We start from the raw sequence: 20,301 nt of genomic DNA, 5'->3' as shown, positions 1-20,301 counted from the left end.
AAAACTTGTAAATAATCGATTTAAAAATATTAGAAATCCAAAGGATGCTTGAACCAGCTTGCACTCTCGTTCATGTAAGCTGCACCGATGCGGTCTCTACATAAGAGGCAGCTGATTGTACTTCCTAAAAGACTGTCTTTTAGGATCACGGTCTTTTAAATGGACTACCACCATTTCAGCAACATTAACCCTGCCCTCTTGAGTATGAAGCTCAAACTTCTCTCCTCCCATGCACGTTCACTCTATTCAGCTATAAACACATCAAGATTAAATGGAGCATTAAAAATGCAGGAGACCAAGTCAAACTTATCACCAACCCTAGAAGAAACTCCAAAATTTAAAGGCCTTTCATCAATCATTCTATGGGTCTTCATAAATAATTGCCTCTTTTTTCATTGGGATTGTTGCAACACATTGGGCACTCTGCAAAGTAGGTGCTGAAAAAATCCACATTTATCTTAAGTGAGTTCAGTAAAGTAAATTTTGGATTAGAAGGGGACTACATTTTGACAGATGGATCAGTATCAAGCTCCTCCAAACTCATGGCAGGCTTGTTGGAATTAGGGTTGCAGAGAAACACACACATCTTGGAGAAGACGAAGGAAGCTCAAGGCACACAATGGAGAGTGTATTACTTAGTGTGCAATGGAAAGATAGATAGCCCTAGAGTGATGGGCGTATATACAATGCATGGGGGCAAAAACCTCCTAAAGAGGGAAAAAATGCCCCGACGGTCCTAGTGTGTTCACACATGTCACTACCACATGTATATGGTAACAAATCCCCCCTGGAGTGATACGGTGAACGAGAGCTGGCACATGAGTAAAGGGAAGTGCCATGCCCTGAGGACAGAATCAATCCACAAAGGGGAGTAAGCCCAAAGCTTTGCGGAAAGCTTCAAGCTTCTCACGAGACAATGCCTTTGTGAAAAGATCTGCAAGGTTGTCCTATGTTGGCACATAAGCCAAGCTGGTCCGTCCTGCTGAGAGCCTCTCCCTGACATAGTGGTAATGCACCTCAATATGCTTTGTGCGAGCATGAAAAATTGGGTTTCTCGCAACTGCCAATGCGCTTTGACTGTCAATGTGGATAGTGTTGGCAGTGTCCTGTCCAACACCCAAATCAGCCATAAGGCGTCTGAGCCATACACACTCAACCGTAGCTGTGAAGACTGCCCTGTACTTAGCCTCACAACTCGAAGTGGCCACAGTAGGTTGCTTCTTGCTCAACCATGATATACATGAACTGCCAAGCATGAAACAAAAACCACTTGTGGACACTCGCGTGTCAAAACAACCAGCCCAATCTGAGTCCGAAAAAGCATGTAAGTCTGGCGGAAATGATCCCCCCTTGGGATAAAATAAGCCAAGATGTAAAGTGCCACTATGGTAGCGGAAAATCCTCTTGACAGCTTGCCAATGCTTAGACCCTGGGCTATGCATAAATCTGCTGACCTATTAGACTGCAAACTGAATATCCGGCCTCGTGTTGCATACATAAATAAGGCAGCCAACAGCAGTTTGGTAAAGAGTGACATCAGCAAGATCGTCAGCATCATGTAGACTCAACTTCAAACCTGTTTCCATGGGAGTGGCAACAATAGGTTTGCAATCCTCAAGTCCAAACTTACATAGCAATGTCTCTATGTAACTTTTCTGACACAAGGCAATACCACCATCACACTGCTTAAACTGTATACCCAAGTAATGATGCAACAGCCCCAAATCTTTCATCTTGAAAGTAGCATTCAAATCAGCCTTAAATTCAGCAATATGTCTCTCATTTGGTCCAGTGATCAGCAAATCATCAACATAAAGAACCACAATGAGAAGTACATCACCCTCACACTTTACATACAATGTGCTTTCTGTTGGACTGTTACGAAAGCCTTGTTTGACCAAATGAGTGTCAGCTTTCTCATACCAAGTACGAGGAGATTTCTTCAACCCATACAAAGCCTTGTTACATTTTCACACTTTGTCCTCTTGTCCTTTTATGACAAAACCGCGAGCTGCGTTACATAAACTTCCTCAAATATGTCACCATTCAAGAAAGCAGTAACAATGTCTGATTGATGTACATCCCAACCAAAATGAGCTACCAATGCACATAGAAAACGCACAGTAGTCATACGACAAGTGGGAGAAAAAGTCTCTTCATAATCAATGTCTTTTTGTTGTGCATAACGCTTTGCAACAAGTCGAGCCTTATGGCGATCGATCTCACCATCCGGCTTGCATTTTAACTTGTAAACCCACTTCGTACCAATGGCCTCTTTGCTAGGAGGCAAATCACATAAAGTCCATGTGTCATTTTCTATAAGTGCATCATATTCTGATTGCATGGCAGCCATCCAATTTTTTGAATTCTGTGCTTCATCAAAAGACAGAGGCTCCTCAACATCAGGTAAGCTAGACACAGCCAAAGCATAACAATCTGATGCATAAGATGCACGGCGAGAGCCTGAACGAGTACGACTAGACAAAGGTGCATCCAATTTATTGTCACGCAAAGTGTGCACCAGCCATTTTGGCATACCTCTAGCCTGCTCATTTTCAACCCTTTCCTCATCAAGTACATCATGGACATCTGCATCAGTAATAGGCCGATCTGTAACATTTTCAGAAACCCCATAGGCTGTACATTTGCCTCATTGGAACTTACATTCGTATTTGCACCACTAAAAAGAGGTAACAAAGTGTCATAAATGTTTTGTGAGCTTACATTACTGTCTCTAGTACATGACAACAAGGGCTGAACAGAATCTTCTACAAACACTACATCCCGAGAAACCAGAATACGTTTTGTTTGCGGATGATACAACCTGTAACCTTTGCTTTCAGCACTATAACCAACAAAAATACATTTGACAGCCTTATCATCCAATTTTTTGCGCTGCGTTTGTGGCACCAAAGCATATGCCAAACAGCCAAAAACATGCATGTGCTCAATAGAAGGCTTTCTATCATGCCATGCTTCATATGGAGTAATAGACTGCAAAGCTTTCATAGGACACATGTTAAGTACATAAGTGGCACACATGATGGCCTCAAGCCAAAAAGAATGCGGCAAAGCTTGACTTTTGACCATACATCGTGCCATTTCCGTCAGTGACCTGTTTTTCCTCTCAACAACACCATTTTGTTGAGGTGTATAAGGCACTGTACATTGGTGTTTTATCCCACGACTAGCCAGAAATGCATTAAATTCATGAGACATATACTCCCCCCCTCGATTGGAACGGAGGGTGTCCATAGTACATTTCGAGACATTTTTAGCCATAGCCAAAAATTGTTTGAAGCACATAAAAACTTCGGACTTCGCTTTAAGCGGAAATACCCATGCATGCCTGGAGTAATCATCAATGAAGGTCACGAATTACAGGTAATTTCCCAAGGACGGAGTTTGCATGGCGACACAAACATCACTATACACAAGCTGCAACCTGCATGTGGCCCGAACTGAACCTTCCTTTGGAAACTTAGAACGCTGCATCTTACCCAAAATACAGCCTTCACAAACATGTTTGACAGGTGCTTCAAGAGGCGGCAAAGAAGCAACCATATCAGATTTCTGCAAACGCAGCAAACTGGAAAAATTCAGATGACCAAAACGTGGATACCAAAGTTTTGCAGCATTTGCAAAATTTTGTCCACACTTGTCATACAAAGTGAGCTTATACAGCCCACGGCACAAAAGGCCAGATGCAACAATTTCATCACCAAAACTGAGATCATGAACTGTACATCTGTCATCCACAAATTTGACTACAAGTCCAAGTCTAGCAAGTGCGGATACAGACAAGAGATTCTTCTTAATCCCAGGTACATAAAGTGCATCAACAAGTGTGAAGGAACTGCCATTTGCAGCAGTAAGCACAATCTTTCCAAGTCCCTGAACTGGATAAGAGGCATTGTTGGCATAAGTGACAGAATTCCCATGAGGGACAGACGAGAGAGAGGTAAACAATTCACGATATGAGGTAAAGTGCTTTGTAGCACCACTGTGAAAATACCACACATGTGAATCTGCAGCAACTGACAAGCATGCATCATGGACAACAAGATTGTAAGTGCACTCTGTGCTAAAAGCAAATTCTGCATCAACATCAGCATCACAGTCTCCTTTCACAGAAGACTCAACAATGGCTGCATTTGTAGTGGAACCAGCATTTGCAGTGAAACCACCCTCTTTCCTCTTAGCCTCTTTGGCCTTCAACTTAGGACACGACTTGATCAAGTGATCATTAGCTTTAGAATAATGGCAACACATCTTCTTTTTACACTTATCACCAGAATTGCCAGACGAAGTGCTGCCAGCAGAAGCATTAGGAACAGAATTTTTGCCACTCGTAGCAAAACCATAAGAAGTGGCTGCATTGTTGTTACCACCCTTTCTTTGAGAAGCAATAAAAGACTATTCAACTGCACGCTGTCTAGTCTTGTTTTTTCTGGAAAGTGACTCTTGCAACAGCAATGTGCATAATGCATCAAACTTGACAACTTCTGGATTTCCTTGGGTCATAAGTCTCCAAGTACTAGCAAAAGTCTGGTAAGAATCTGATAAGGCATCAAGAACAGTCTGCACAAGGGAATTGTCTGAAATGACTTCACCTGCAGAAATAAGCTACTCATTTGATATCCTTGACACTAGCAAGTAAAGTGTCCATATCATCTTCCTCATGCATAATCTTCGACTCCAGCTCTTTACGTAGCAAAGCAATTTTAGCCTCATTGCGACTTGCATAAAGACCAGCCAAAATATCCCAAGCCTGTTTTGCAGATTTCGCTGAACGGATGTGAGCAACAATGATGCGCGTCACAGACAATGTAATTAATGCATGAGCATGCGTATCCTTAACATCCCAACGAGCTTGTTCTGCCGTAGGCAAAACAACTCTAACAGCAGCAATCGTTGCAGCAAGACCTGCAACATCCTCAACATCGCCTACATCCTCCGAACCAGGACGTACATCAATGCCCTGCACAATATTCCAAACGCCCTTTGATACAAGAACGTGTTGCATCATATAAGCCCACATAAGGTAACTGTCCCCATCCAACCTATCCTTAGCAAAAAACATCTTGAACACATCTGTGTTGTTGTTGTCAGCCATGGTAAATGTTGCACCTGATGTAAAAACTACCCGAAAATAGGAGAAACGGAGCGGGAACAACCTGTGCTATATAGCACAAACCGTAGAAGACAATAAGGCACTTGTTATGCAGAAAATGGCACTGACAGAAACTCTGCACAAAATGACAAAATGGCTTGTGCAGCACTGCCTGTAGTGGAAACGGAGATTGAAATGTGCCCAAATCAAAAATCTGAGCAGATCAAGCTCTTCGATCTCTCCCAAAGTATTTGTCGACCTGCGAACGCTCGCCAAAGCTCACTGAAATCGGAGAAAGTGAGCAAGCGTATACTGGAGCAGCTGGCGACTAAGCCCGGGAGGACGCAACCTGCTCTGATACCAATTGTTGGAATTAGGGTTGCAGAGAAACACACACAGCTTGGAGAAGGCGAAGGAAGCTCAAGGCACACAATGGAGAGTGTATTACTTAGTGTGCAATGGAAAGATAGATAGTCCTAGAGTGATGGGCGTATATACAATGCACGGGAAAAAAACCTCCTAAAGAGAAAAAAAATGCCCCGACGGTCCTAGTGTGTTCACACACATCACTACCACATGTATATGGTAACAAGGCTCTGCACTAGATATATCAATGGGTTCTGTCAAGTCTACATTCCTCTTCATTCAAGTTTTTAACAGCTCCTAAAGTCTTTTCGAAACGTTTTCTTGGCCAACGATGCGCTCGAGATCTATTTTTTGCCTCTTCCTCCTATGAGATCTTAATCCTGCCATTTATTTCATATTGAGAAATATAAGTTTCTTCAAATATAAATAAAAAGAAGAGCATCTTATGATCATATAAGATTTCAACAAACAATAGCTAGGTATTTCACAAGTATCTGATCATATAGACAATAACACAAAATGATTAGCATGTATGCATCTTTTGACGGTTTGTGTGAAGGGTCACTAAACTTTTGCCCTGCATAATGATTGATCAAATGCAAAATTTCTCTATAGTTGTGAAGAGAAAAAGTCAATCAAGTGGATCATGCGTGGCACACGGAGTACATAAAGAAAACTCCACAAAACTACTGGCACACCGTGATTAGCATATATGCATCTTTTGATGGTTTGTGTGAAGGGTCTCTAAACTTTTGCCCTGCATAATGATTGATCAAATGCAAAATTGCTCTATAGTTGTGAAGAGCAAAAGCCAATCATTTGGACAAGGTAAGGTCTCCTGCAATTTTCATGTCTGATCTAGAAACGGCAATCAAAGGAAAGTACCAAAAGCAAGCAGTATGTAATAATCATATACGTATTTATAATACGATACCTGCTTTTTTCACAGTAATAGCTACCAAAACATTAAAGAATTTATACTCAAAAAAAAAAACCTTATACACTTAAAAAGTGGATCACGACGCGCGGAGTACATAAACGAAACTCCACAAAACTACTGGCGCGTCGTGATCCAATTTTGTAACGTTCAATGTTAAATTGCCTTTCACATTTTGTAGCACAATTCTTAGACACAACTAAACTATGGACCAAATAGGCGTAAGAGATTGCCTTTACCTTTGTCAGGACTAGACATTGCTCTTGGAATAGAGATTCAGGGCTGGGAACGTCGCTGTTGGTCTTCACGCTTCTGATTCCTGCACCTTGAAGGAGGCAGAGGCCTTTTAACTCTCTCTCTCTCTCTCTCTCTCTCTCTCTCTCTCTCTCTCTCTGTGTGTGTGTATCTATTTGCTTCTGAAAATGATTTCTCTTCTCCCTTTTACTAAGTTACTCTCTCTCTCTCTCTCTCTCTCTCTCTCTCTCTCTCTCCTTTCAATAGAATAATAGATATTACCATTAGTGTTATTCATGAAGCACACCAAATAATATTCTACATGTGTTAGCAAGACATGCAATAAATGGCTGGTACGACCACAATAAAGATTTTTCTACAATCAAAAAATACGGGTACTATTTATGGTAACCAATGCACACATGGATTCATGATGAGAGAGACATAAAGAAAGAGAGAGAGAGAGAGAGAGAGAGAGAGAGAGAGAGAGAGAGAGAGAGACCTTACCAAAGAGATTTGCATCATCTGAAACGACCTCTGCAACCAAGGCGCGCAATTGATATTGCTAAAGACACAGAGTGAAGAGCTACTAAGGTCAAACGAGCTCCTTTAAGCGTTTTCAACCCATTGAAAGCAGCACTTAGGAGAATCGGCCTCGTACACTCATTTCAAACCGCGTTTATTCACCAAGAGAGGTATTATGACTTGGCTAGCTTGTTGTTTAAAACTCAGCCAAAATTTAGACATAATGATCATGTAAACTAAGCTAGTTTAGATAAAAATGGTATGGAAGATAGACATATAGACAGAGAGAAATAGTTGCAAGATATAAGACATTTGAAATATAGAATTTTTTTGAGGATCACGATGCGCTTTAGTCAAAATAATCCTTTGAAAAGTCTTGACGCGCGCCGTGATCCACAATACCAAAAGCTTATACATCGATATATTGTAAAAGCTTTTATTTAGTAATTTACTTTGTATTTGATACTTCCTAGAGTGTTTGTTGATGTGAGAGAGAGAAGAAAGAGAGAGAGAGAGAATACACAAATTGGAACATGACGTGCAATAAGCTATGTTCACTTCTCAAATTTGACCCCGCGTGCCGTGATCCACACAAAGAGAGAGAGAGAGAGAGAGAGAGAGAGAGAGAGAGAGAGAGAGAGAGAGAGAGAGAGAGAGAGAGAATACTTGAATTGGAGCACGGCGCGCGATAGGCTATGTTCCCTTCTCAATTTTGAGCCCGCGCGTCGTGATCCACACAAAGAGAGAGAGAGAGAGAGAGAGAGAGAGAGAGAGAGAGAGAGAGAGAGAGAGAGATCCCTTGCATTTTTCTCTTACAATGGAATGGCAAGAACAAAGGCAACAACAAGGAAGGCAGGGAAATAACTAGGGCTTGCAAAGAAATCATGTGGAGGTCTGCTAGTAAGAAGAAAATACCAGGTAAACCAGTGAAGATATTGAAGGGACCAAGAATGAAAAATATTTAGAGAAACATGGGTTTATTCAAAGAGATCAAAAAAGCTCTGAAATATATTGAGCTTTGTGTCCCTAAACTTCCTTTCCAAAAAGCAGTAAGGCAAATTTGTGATGAGGAAGCATGTGTTGGTACAATGAGATGGAAGGCTGTTGCTCTGCTCTGTCTTCAAGAAGCAGCAGAAGATTTTTAACTAGAATACTTTAATGATATCACCATTGTTGCTGTTCATGCTCACCGTGTCACAATAATGGACAAGGACAGTGAGACGCTCAAGAGAGTACGTTGGAGATACGATAAGCTCACAATCTCTAATGAGTTTACTCACCCTAAAATGAAGGATATATTGCTAATACCACCAGGTCAATGGGAGCATGGGGTTAAGATTCATGAGGTTACTCATGATGTAAACACCATGGCCAGAGCTGAGCAAGAAAAAAGACGTTACTGGAAGCAAAAAAATTAAAGAAGATACAGACTACTGCTGCTGATGAAGAGGCATAGAAGAGAAATTATGGGCTAGTTACCACAGACTTAACAACGATATTTTACATTCCATGAAAGAAGGACTGCTAGAAACCATTCCCCTTGTTGATGGTACTCAACAATTAGCTCTAGATTATGTTGATATTGGGATTTTGAAAGATCCCAATGCACAAATTATAGACTCTATTGTTTATTTATGCGTAAAGTAAGTGCCCTTCTCTAGCTTTAAGATCCTTTACTTTTGTATTTGGTCACTAATTAAATCCTTGTTATTGATTGTAGCTTAATAAAGAGCCTACTCCCTCAACAAACCCATACTGAAATACATATTTTAGATCCACAGTTGTCTATGCCACTCCGAATTAAAAACACCCCTCATGGCGCACATTGGAGAGATGGTTTACCCACTGTCCAAAATGCTTCAGGTCACTACTCTGGTGTTTCTATACAAATCAAATAATCATTGGAGCCTTGTATGCATTGAATTGGACAAACAAATGGTATGGACTATCAACTCCATACGAGGAACACATTCAGAGATAAGAGTGTGAGTGTTGATATAAGCTTGAGTGTTTATTTAGGCTATGGATGATGACCTCAATATTGTTAATAACAAATAACTTTCATTGTTCATAGATGTGTAAAAAGATTACTTCATGTCTATGGAAAGCTTTGTGGAAATCATGAACTCTACAAAGCAACCTTTAAAGTTGTCGAAGTGCCTAATCAAAGAGATCTGAATTCTTGTCGTTGGAAATGTCTTCTCCACGCAGAGTACATACTACAGAGTTTTTTTTGCTTTGAATCCATTTATGTCTAAGGTATTTCCGTTCTATGGTTTGGACCAACTTGGTTCTATTATTAATTGAAATATTGACTACAAGTTAACCTAATTTTGTCGAATACTATGGAAAATTATACCTTGGAATATTTACAAAGGTACCAAGCATCAATTATTCAACATCTACTATATTTTTCAACTCCAAGAGTTTTAGATGCAGAAGACAGTTTTTTCGACGACCATATAATAGCTTTAACAATGACCGGTGATGAGGAAGTCATGCCAGTTTCCACCACTGGAAACCAAATCCCTAAAACTGACCCAATATTAGAGGAACAAACACCAATTTGCTTTATAGTTGAAGCGGCTGAAACAGAAGCTAGAGTTGATCAATGTGAAGTAAACCAAGCTCTTGAAAATACTGATGTAAACTGCTCTTCAGAGCCGAAGAATGCAATAGAGGTCTAGGCCGAGTAGAGGAGGATAAGGGAGTGCCTATTATTGTGACACAGGATGAGGCACATGATCAATATGAGGGAGTCCAAGCTCCAGTAATTGCTGATGTGAAGATCTCTTCAGAGACGAGAGAAGATAGAGTGTCTAGGCCATGTAGAGGAAGAGGCCAACGTTGCAAATCAAAGCCAAGAACATACAGCAGAACAAGTTAACCATTCGGCCATGGAAACATAAGTCCTGTAGTGCACAACCACAAGAGATGGATACCTTTGGCAATGCAAATGGGAACATTGACACTCAACATTAGACATGACCAATATGGACTCTTGTTTCAAGTAGATATCGTTGTTTTGATAATATCCATTGTATTTAAATAATATACTCTTTTTTGTTTCTCACTACTTATATGTATGCACACAATGGTTGTAGAGACTAATTATTTTGGATCTCAATGGATTGTTGCTTCTACCACAGCCGTACATTATACCTACAGAAATCTCCAATTTACGTAGTTTTCGCTTGGGAAATCTCAGAGTAATTCGACCAGGCACAAAGGAATTTTTGAATTTTTTGATTCCACGGTTTAGGGTTGCTATCTGATCTTCAATGTAGCATCAAAAAACTTGAATCCCCTTGTTTCCATAGTTTGCAGTTTGACTGAAATTCAGAGATCGGATTTTTATTTTGTGTATAGTCAAAGAAATTGTGTTACCATTGCGGGACATTTCCACCCCACTAAAGCTCATGTACCACTTTTCTACAAGCCCTTTGAATAGATCAATGTGCCTTATGATGCTCTCAATACTTTATTGATTGATGACTCAACACATAAAGATTTACTTAATCCACCCGGCACTATTATTTCCCCACCTTTATTTGAAGGACATCTTCACAATTTTTACATAGAGGACATTTTGGTCCCATACCTGCAAGGAATGTACTTAAGCCCATTGAGCACATCGGAAATTGTAATTACAAATGTACTTAGTAATTCATTTTTTATACATTAAACTGATACTGTTACCTGTCTATGTGTTTCGAATACACAGAGAGAGAGAGAGAGAGAGAGAGAGAGAGAGAGAGCTCTTAATACAAAATTAATAGCAGGATCACATATTTGTTGTAACTTTATTTAAGCCGCTTACGCATCCCATAATTTTTACTTGTAAATACACTTCATAATGATTCGTTGTACCTGTTTTTAGAGAGAGAGAGAGAGAGCTGTGAGCAAACACTTGATATTAAGATTAAGCTAGTCAAAAAAGTTACATTTCGATGAAGCCATTCAGGCTAGATTACATGGGCACGATTTGAATACGGCCAGAAAGATCTCCACACGAGAAATGCTTCTCCCTTCGTTGCATTACTCTTCGTCCGCCCAACAAAAAATAAAAGTTTATGGAGTCAATGTCGGCAATCTCCTCCACTATGTCATGTCGAAGTTGTAAAAGATTGCATTGCTACCTTATTGTAATAATTGTCATAAGATTTAGGTCTTTGTCACCACTTCCACGTCTATGATAACATTGTTTGCTAAACTTACTACCTCTTGATCCATAGGCACATAGCAACCTTCAACAAGGGGAGAATGCTTGTATCAAAAGGAGATTATTAGTTTCTGTGTCATAAGCATATACTTGACAATGGAAGTGTCAAGAGAAATCTTGCAACATATGCCATCTGCTTGTATCAAAAGGAGATTATTAGTGTCAGTGTCACAAGCATATACTTGACAATGAAAGTGTCAAGAGCAATCTTGCAACATATGCCATCTGTTTCTTTCACATACCACCCTCGATCAAGAAGCTTATCACACAAGAGGGAATCAGATGATTTGCAGAGCATCATAGTTTTAGCAACATCTACATTGCAGGTATGAAATAACTCAACAAAGAGACCAACATGACAAAACTTTGCAAGTTTCACCAATTTAGTGGGTACAGTTTCGAAGAGACCTCTGACATCCCTATAGAGGCTGCTCCTCAATGCCTCGCTCATTGTTGTGTCGAGAACGGGCCAATCCACGGAGTTCCAGTTGGTTGGTAGTGAAACCTTCACCAACGCTCCTCTCTGGTTCCTTTGATTGAGTTGGTAGAAATGGTCATAGAAGAAAATACCCTCGTCTGCAAGGCTTTTGCTAGTTTTGCTTGCATACTACAAAACCCCAATATGAGCATGGGCCACAGAGATTAGACCTATAATGCACTCCAGTGGCTCTCATTCCTTGTATGAGGAAGGATAAACATCTGTGAATGTAAAAGAATAGAAACAAATACAAACAGATGTATAACCTGATTAAATATCTGTAATAAGAGAAGAAGAAAACATATTCACATTTGAAATGTAAGATAACATTTATACAGGAGTGCTAAATAATTAACTCACAATTGCACCGTAGATTATGCACCATGGAAACATCGCTGCCATTAGCAATCACATCAGAGTGAGTGAAAACATGTTGAACAAAGACCTTCACAGTCTTCTTACCAACCTCGACTTTGAAATCCAAAACTCTTGCTTTCCATGCAGAACGAAACATATTTGTTGCCTTCGAGCTTTTTCTCCTTCTTGGCTGCATAAGAACCCAAAAGCCTTTGCTTATCCTCTGCTCTTGCCAGCTATTATCTGTAGTGAGAGAGTTTGAGATTGAGATAGTGCTTATGCTACTACATGGTCTTCTTGACACAGTAATGGTGAGGGTAGTTGGGGACAGTGTAGAGCAACCTTCAGAACTTCTTGGGTGGGAAGAAGACGAAGCCATAGCTATAATGGAGGGAGAATGAATTTTGAAAGCCTTTCATAAAGAGAGTGGATATCTTTTAATAAAGGGAGAAAGTTAGCTATCAATCAGTAGAGTCAGGTCTCAACAACTTGACGGCTACTGACAGTGGGCCCTACTTTGTGAGATGAAGAAGTTACCTTACAAAAATGGGACAAATCTCAATATTTTAAAATGCTTTCTTTCATTTTTGTGATATTTTCCATGCATTTTCACGTTACGTAAAGTTGCTGCTCATTGGTTGCAGCTTCTTTTCTCTCTCTTCAATAAGGCCCTCCAAATGACCTCCAAAATTTTCTAATGGGGCACCAGAGGGACTCCCATACAGGCACATGTGCCCCTTACAAACCAACAATAGACTAGCCTCTAACGCTTGGTATTCGGGTGTGGTATTTTTTAACCTATGAAGGTCTTGCCATTTTTGCAAGAAAGTATAGACTGAATCTTTATTCTATCCCTTTCTTCACCATTGAATTGAGGAGGTTTCATATCTTTGAGGACGAGGTTTTCTCTAGATCTTAAATGAGTTTTGAGAGGAAGTATAGCAGTTTCTCTATTCATGATTCCAACATCCCTAGATGTGGAAGGCATACTTGGATCAGATGTCACAAAAGACTACGCCACGACCTTTTGCATGAACTTGGTTATATTGATGATTTGGTCTTTAATAGTGTGTAAAGCATTAAAGAAAGTTTTCAACTGCAGTTCAATATTTTCTACTTCTGGTTCTAATAGGTCATGGTGCTCACGAGAAGGTACATCTCATTCATCACCCATGTCCTCAATACCATGCATGTTTTTATCTTGATTTGTGTTGGTTTTGATTTTGGTCTTTTGTTTTTTTGAAAAAAAAAACTTACTTTAAAACTTTGAAAAATATGGAAAAAAGTGTGCCAACAAAGCTATGCACAAATATATAGAACACTCTTGAAGTGTGTCAAAGATGGATTTTATCAAGAGTGTCGATCAATCAATGCTCATACACTGCTAGTCTCGTACACATGTGAAAGATTTGCTATGCTTGTAAACTCTAGCTATGTTGCGTACCTTGAAAGTATTGATGTTGATTCCTTTGCTTTGATGCTCTTTAAGTGCGACTTGAGCTCAAGCTCGAGCTTGGTGGCGCCTCCTATATGGGGTCTTGCCTGTAGGTGCACTTGCAATGATGGCGGGGGTGCCCGATTTTGCTTGTTGGCATTCAGGACGCTCGTGCTAGTTTTTAAGCCTTTGACCTATGGCCACGCCAAGCAGACGACCAAGGGAAAAAAGAGTGGCATGCATCTGTTGTCTTGTCCGTATATGAGAGGGAGATGCACCTCTGGATGCTCCCCTTATGCTATTGTTATGTGGCGCGCGCGCACACACACACACACAAAGAGAGAGAGAGAGAGAGAGAGAGAGAGAGAGAGAGAGAGAGAGAGAGAGAGAGAGAGAGAGAGAGACTATGGCCGCAGACACTAGTTAGAGGAAGAAACTATGGCTATTGCTCCCTGCTCTGATACCACTGTAAAAAAACGAGAGCTCAAGAATGCCTAGAACCGCCCATACCTCGCTCGGCATACCCACCCTCGTCATGTGCTTTCCAAACAAGAATAATAATTCTATCCATCACGTTCACATGCGATGGCTAAGTCCTGGTTTAATGCCCACTCTTAATTACGTCACATTCCCCTATTGCTTATTTTATCGTAAGAGTACAAATATTGTGCTCTTTTATTCAACCTTTAATTTAACATTTTTATTTTTGTACAAATATGGCGTTGAAGCTAATAATGATATATAAAAAGTTTGTGTTTTTATTAAACTTTCTTTGAGAAGTCAAGTTTTTTTTCGTGCAATGATATAAATATAATCACTTCACGAGACCAACCAATTGCAATCCCCGACTATGTGATACAATGCCGTAAAAGGTACAACAAAAAAGGTCCAAACGTAGTAATAATAGGACTGAAAATCCTAGTGGAAAACTACTACTAATTAGCGGTAAGGTGTAGCTTGCACACGCCATCCATAGTAGGATACAATAAAAATAAGAGGAAGGGACCCTACAAAGGCTATATGTCCTTCCTAGTATCACATGAAGTGTCGAATGGGCCTCTACATCATATATGTCATCAATCTCTATCTTTGAGAGAGAGAGAGAGAGAGAGAGAGAGAGAGAGAGAGAGCTTACCTGGATACTAGAGATGAAAGAGAAGAAGAACCCTCCCAGTTTCAAATTTTATGGCCACAATATTGGTTCATTAAACTTATAGAAATCATCTTCTAGCTAATACATATTTTTTTGGAATAAAAGACAATTTTTATTACTATAAGTACAATATGTGGCAAGTGTTAGAGCAAATAAGTCCACATGAAATAGTCATGCACGACATGTTAAAAATTGCATTTAAATAAATCACAAAATTCTTTCACCTCAAAATTTTACGAGCTATCAATTATGTCAATTTTCTCTTAAAAAAGTGATATTTTAATAAAAAATGGATAGGATAAATATTATCACATGTAAAAATAAGATATTTTCCCATAAATACTGGTTTCCTTAAATCTTTAGGTGAGTTCAAAATTTTTGCACAAATCTTCACAAAGTGCAAAAGAGTCTAAAACTTGTTGTGTAGTGCAATGGGTATGAAAGGATGTTAGGAATTTCTTGGGAAAGCATGCATGGAGACAATCACTCTTAGGTCCTAAAGGCAAGATGAACCTTGCTCTTAAGCTAATTTGGGAGGCTTTAACACTAGGTTGGAACCCTTATGGATCAAAAATTTCACCATTTTAGGGTCCTTAAAAAAAATGTATTTCTAAATACTAAAAAATATAATGCAATCCTCTCTTGGGAAATTTCAAGGCCGTAGGCTAGTGGTAAAATTAAAGTGAAGGTAAAAAAATATCAAATCTAAAAGTTGCAAACAGATATACTCTAGTTTTCCTTTGAAAAGAGGATATGAGAGTACTCTTGGGTGCAAAGGGTCGCACGCATGTCTTTTTCATGGGAATCACTAGAGATTCTTTATTATGTTCAAAGAAGAAAAAGAAAAGGGAGGGAAAAGGAGAGCCAGGTGTCAAGTATGAAGTGAAAGGGAGATATTTTATTAGCTATAAATCTGACGGCTTTTCAGCAGGCATTTCTCTCTCTGCAAAAAGCGCGAGCCATTGTGGGAGGTGATGTTGCCACAGGAGAGTGGGTGCGTGCGTACATGGTAAAGCAGAAGGGGCAGAGCAAGAGGGGGGGGGGGACAAAGGAGGCAATTGGTCGTGATGTTTTCCCTCCGAGATGTATGCTCATATGTGAGCGCCTATCAAAGACATTGTGTGTGTGTGTGTGTGTGTGTGTGTGTGTGTGTGTGTGTACGTAGTTTGGTGATTTGGGACGTGAAGGAGACGAAAGAAGGGGAGACGAAGGAGGGCATTGCAACGCAGAAGTAGAACTAGAGGAAGGGGTCGAGAACGATGATTATGCACATCATTTTCTCCTAACACCCTCAAGAGTGTATAAATCATTATAATAGTTAATGTCAAAATAAATCTTTGAGAGTGACTACAGGAGCATAGTAGAGGAGTTGTGAAGAGGACTCTGTTGAAGTGCATGTATTGCAAACATGCAAAGACATATCAGTGCCCCGATAATTGGCGTCCGACTATATCAATCGCACCTCGGGAGTAACGGATGCCTTGAAATCCTGCAAACAGAAGGCCATGCACCCCAGTTCTCTGTCCCTCAGCTTTTTTCCTCTACCCCGAAGTGCAAGCTCATTGTGGGTGCTGGTGTTAGAGACAAAGGGGCGAACGCTCGAGGACATGGCATAGCTCTTTGGTGAGGATGATGACATGGCTCTTGTGCATCTGGAGTGCCTTGCATAGGGGTGGAGCAAGCGAGCGCAGCAACACCAATGCTCGAGGTGAGGAGGGGAGGTGGGGTCGTACGGACGTGGAACGAGAGAGAGAGAGAGAGAGAGAGAGAGAGAGAGAGAAGAGTCCAAGGAGAGAGAGAATAGAGAGAGAGAGAGAGAGAGAGAGAGAGAGAGGATCCTTTAAAACTTAGAGAATTACAGGGAGGGTGTAGGATGGGGGGTGGGTTTTCGCATAAGGTTAAATAAGGGCAAGTCCGAGGCAGTCAATTTTGAAAAAAAAATGTAGTATTTTTTAAAAAGAAAATAAAAATATTGATGATACAAATTTTAGAAAAAAAATAATATATATATATATATATAACTTGAAAATAATAAATCAATAAAAAAAAGCTATAGACCAAGAGCTCTAAAGGTGGACATGTAATATGAACATGCCTTATCCATTAAAAGAATGGAAACATGACTAAAAGTACTAGAAGTACACTCTAAAATGTTTTCTAAGTGCTCTTAAGTTGATATTTGAGAAAATTGGCAGCAGTGTGACAAAATTGTAAAATCTTTTCAAAGCATAAGGTTGAAGATGGAATCCATAACCTAGAAACATTCCAAGTTTTTTTCAAGTGTTGTTTGACCTCTATCAATTTAAAGAATATGAAAATGTACAAAAATTTGTTTGAACTAAATCTTTGAAATTAGTGAATTATCGGGTCGAATATTTGACCCGTTAAGGACCCTTAACTCCGGGTCGAATACATTCGACCCGGAGTTAAGGGCCAAAATATATAAAATTTTGAAAAATGTTAGGAACGCATGGTAACTTTATGAGAATATCACATTCTTACTAGGAGTATGTAGTGTGTATACCGCACATATAACTGCATAGTCTAGCTCGTCGTAGCTGGGATTAGAGATATTTGAGATTAAGGTGTGAGGCGGATTGGAATTATGGGTATGGCAAACGATCATGAAGGGCCTTGCAAAGGTCTAGCTGGAGATGTGGGGGCACCGGAGGACCTCCCATGGGTGGGCACAGGTGCCCCTTACAAAACCAGCACCTTACAAAACCAGGAACAGCCGCTCTTCTTCTTCGTTGTTGTCCAGCTCCCCTGCATGGCTACACGTACTGTATTCTACCTTCACGTACTTGCTCAAATCTCTGCCGAACCCACCGCCGACGATTTTAAGTTGTGAAAGTTTTTTTGCACCATGCCATCCTCTTCGATGCGCCCCAGTAGCACCATGCACACATCAAATCCTGCTAGCGCTCTTCCCACCTTCGTGTTTGCATCTCCAGGAAGCATCTCACTAGCCACTGTCACGCTCAATCGCGAATGGTTGTCGCTTGTGCTCACTAGATAGATGATCTGAAACTTCCCGTCTACAGCTCTGCACTTTGCGTGATCGCTTTCACCTTTCTCTGACGGCACCGCGTCAAACATCCAGGTGCTGGCCTGCATTGACATCATCCGTTCGCCATTGCTGCAAAACAGACCGTGGGTGGCTGCATCAACAATTGCACTTTGCTCATCCACGTCCGCTTGGACGCCCTTGCAGACATCGATTGCGCTCACGTAACCATTCACCTTCTTGCATGCTACCCTAATCCCAGCTGTGCCTACCCCTACCACCTCCACCTTCCTGTCAAAGCGTTGAATCCCGCCCACCCACGGCCTTCTGGTATCACGATCAATGCGACAATGAGAATTGTCGTTCCACCTGCAAATAAGCGACTCCCAGCTGTCCCGAAAATTGGGAGCCCATGACATTCCCACTGTGGGATAACCCACTCCATCTGTGGCAAACAGCAGAACTAATGTGTCCGGATGAAGCTTCTGGGCTGCTTCAATGATCTGTTCTTCCAAGGTCCTTCTTGCTCTTAGCTGCTTGTTACTTTCCAAGTTCACACCTAAAAGCCCTAATATGGACAACACTCTATCCTCCGCGTGGGAAAGTGGGAGCAGAAGCGCTCCCCAATCTTCAGGATAACCAACCGTGGATCCACCTTACCAGCTTCCAACATGCCAAACAGACCGCACAACATTTCCTCGTGCTTCCTGTTTGTTGATCCTTCTCCTATTGCAATACCGGCTCGCACTATGAACAGGTATGCTTCCCTCTCGATGAAGTGAATCTGCGTTTCATTTACACAACTTGGCCCCCTCACCAGCATACCCTTGTTACATCTTGGGCAAACACCATCTACGGAATCAACAACATCTTTATATTTGGGCGGCGGCGCAGCTCCTTTTGCCCCCTCCAGAAATAATTGACGAATGGAAGGAGGGTCGAACTCCAGCAAATCCGAGGGAATGCCGCATTTGCAGAAGCCCAACTTTGAGTTCCATAGTGTAGAGCTTAAATCTTTCACCATGTGAACCAGTTGTACATCCAAGCCTTCCACCAGGAAGGTCAATTTCTTAGGGAGTAGAAACTCCTGGAGTGTCCACACCCTTTGAAACCACCTGGGCATCATTTCCTTAATGCCACTCCAAAGCCTATAACCGCGGCCAACACCAAAAGTCAGAACGTAACACCCTTTGCTCCTACTGTAGTAGTCCGCCATGCGAGCAATCTCCCGACTTTTCTCATCTCTACTTGTTTGATCAATACACAGGGCGTCCAACCAAATCCTTTTCACTCCATCCTTCATCATCAGAATGAAAAATTCTCTCAGCTGCTTGTAAGCTTCGCTGGACTCAGGATCGTCTTTGAAATTAGCATTTTCGAAAGCAACATTGTAAGCTGCAGCACTGTACTCGACGCCCATTGGCTTCGTCAGTTTTCCGATTTTCTTGGACAAATCGCGAATCTCTGCACTCCATGTATGAGACAGGATATGGAAATCCCAATCCATTGGTTGGGTGAGGCGGATTCCCCCGGTGGTAGCAAGCGTTGCAGGGATATCGATCACTCGGAGTGGCAGCTCATGCAGAGCCATTGTTGTCATCTGTTGTCACAAAATGCAAGCATTCTTAATTAGAAAATTAAGACAACGCCAACTACGTCATATAATACTGATCAAGCTGCCGTTTAATTATAAGCAATACAGACGCGATGGATCACTTAGCAATATACGTGCGACATTTAGAGCGGCCGGCTCAAGCCCTGCAAGAATATATGAACCCATGTGTGTCTAAACTAGACTGATCGAGCTGATTAAAATATCAGGAAGACAGATCACAGAGAATATGGCTACTTAATTATATAATGCCCACAGAAGAATATATCAAAGTCATGTCTAGCGCCATCCATATTCTTTCCCATATATTGACATTCAAATTCAATATTCTTGCTGGTAATCTAATTATTTTTCCGGCTGAAATTAGAGGAGAAGTAATTAGATCATCAGCAATAGCAAGATCATGGAATGTGATTAATGTCATTATACAAGAAATGTATATCAATATTCTTGCTGATCTAGCTTATTTTAGCGTCCTCTCCAAATTGTCATGTGGAATATTTGACAGAGCAGAAATAATTAGATCAGTAAGATTCACAAATTTGAAGGTCTCATAAGATATTATGTTTAAGAATGCAAATAATTATGGTAAGTGGGGAAGATTACCTGCGAGCCTGCAGAGTTTCCAATCGATCAAACACTAGGCCATGATGTCTCGAAGCTCCAAGAGGCAGCTCACTTCTCAACTTCCGAAGTACCCTCCACAATTACACCTCCTGACCCGGTCAAAAAAGTCTATCCTGGGCGACCCTGACAACCCTCAACACGTCCTCTTAGTAGCTTGGTTATGGGAGCAACCCGCATTACTTGATCAGGTAGTTTCTTTTATACACTCTTTTAAGGATGCTTTTGCTTGGTCCTA

At 40.8% G+C, this 20,301-nt stretch overlaps 1 protein-coding gene across 2 annotated transcripts in view; it reads right to left on the bottom strand.

The window, feature by feature from the left end:
• LOC147458133 (uncharacterized) overlaps positions 1 to 20,301 on the bottom strand; it is a 65,183-nt gene that overhangs the window by 10,963 nt on the left and 33,919 nt on the right. The window contains exon 2 of one of the 2 annotated variants that reach the window (XR_015188019.1): positions 6,656 to 6,741. Coding sequence is in view for 1 of the 2 variants with exons in the window: in XM_086511762.1 (XP_086367888.1) it covers positions 18,396 to 19,427 (1,032 nt within the window). In the remaining variant the exon portion in view is untranslated. Of the gene's footprint in view, positions 1 to 6,655; positions 6,742 to 17,270; positions 19,428 to 20,301 lie in introns of those variants that run through there. The other variant, XM_086511762.1, reaches the window with a different exon arrangement.

The sequence above is a fragment of the Adiantum capillus-veneris genome, chromosome 5, assembly GCF_014529385.1.
Source record: "Adiantum capillus-veneris isolate H3 chromosome 5, ASM1452938v2, whole genome shotgun sequence".
NCBI lineage: Eukaryota > Viridiplantae > Streptophyta > Polypodiopsida > Polypodiales > Pteridaceae > Adiantum > Adiantum capillus-veneris.
The sequence above is the reverse complement of the archived record's forward strand: the minus strand, read 5'-3'. Positions and strand labels throughout refer to the sequence as shown.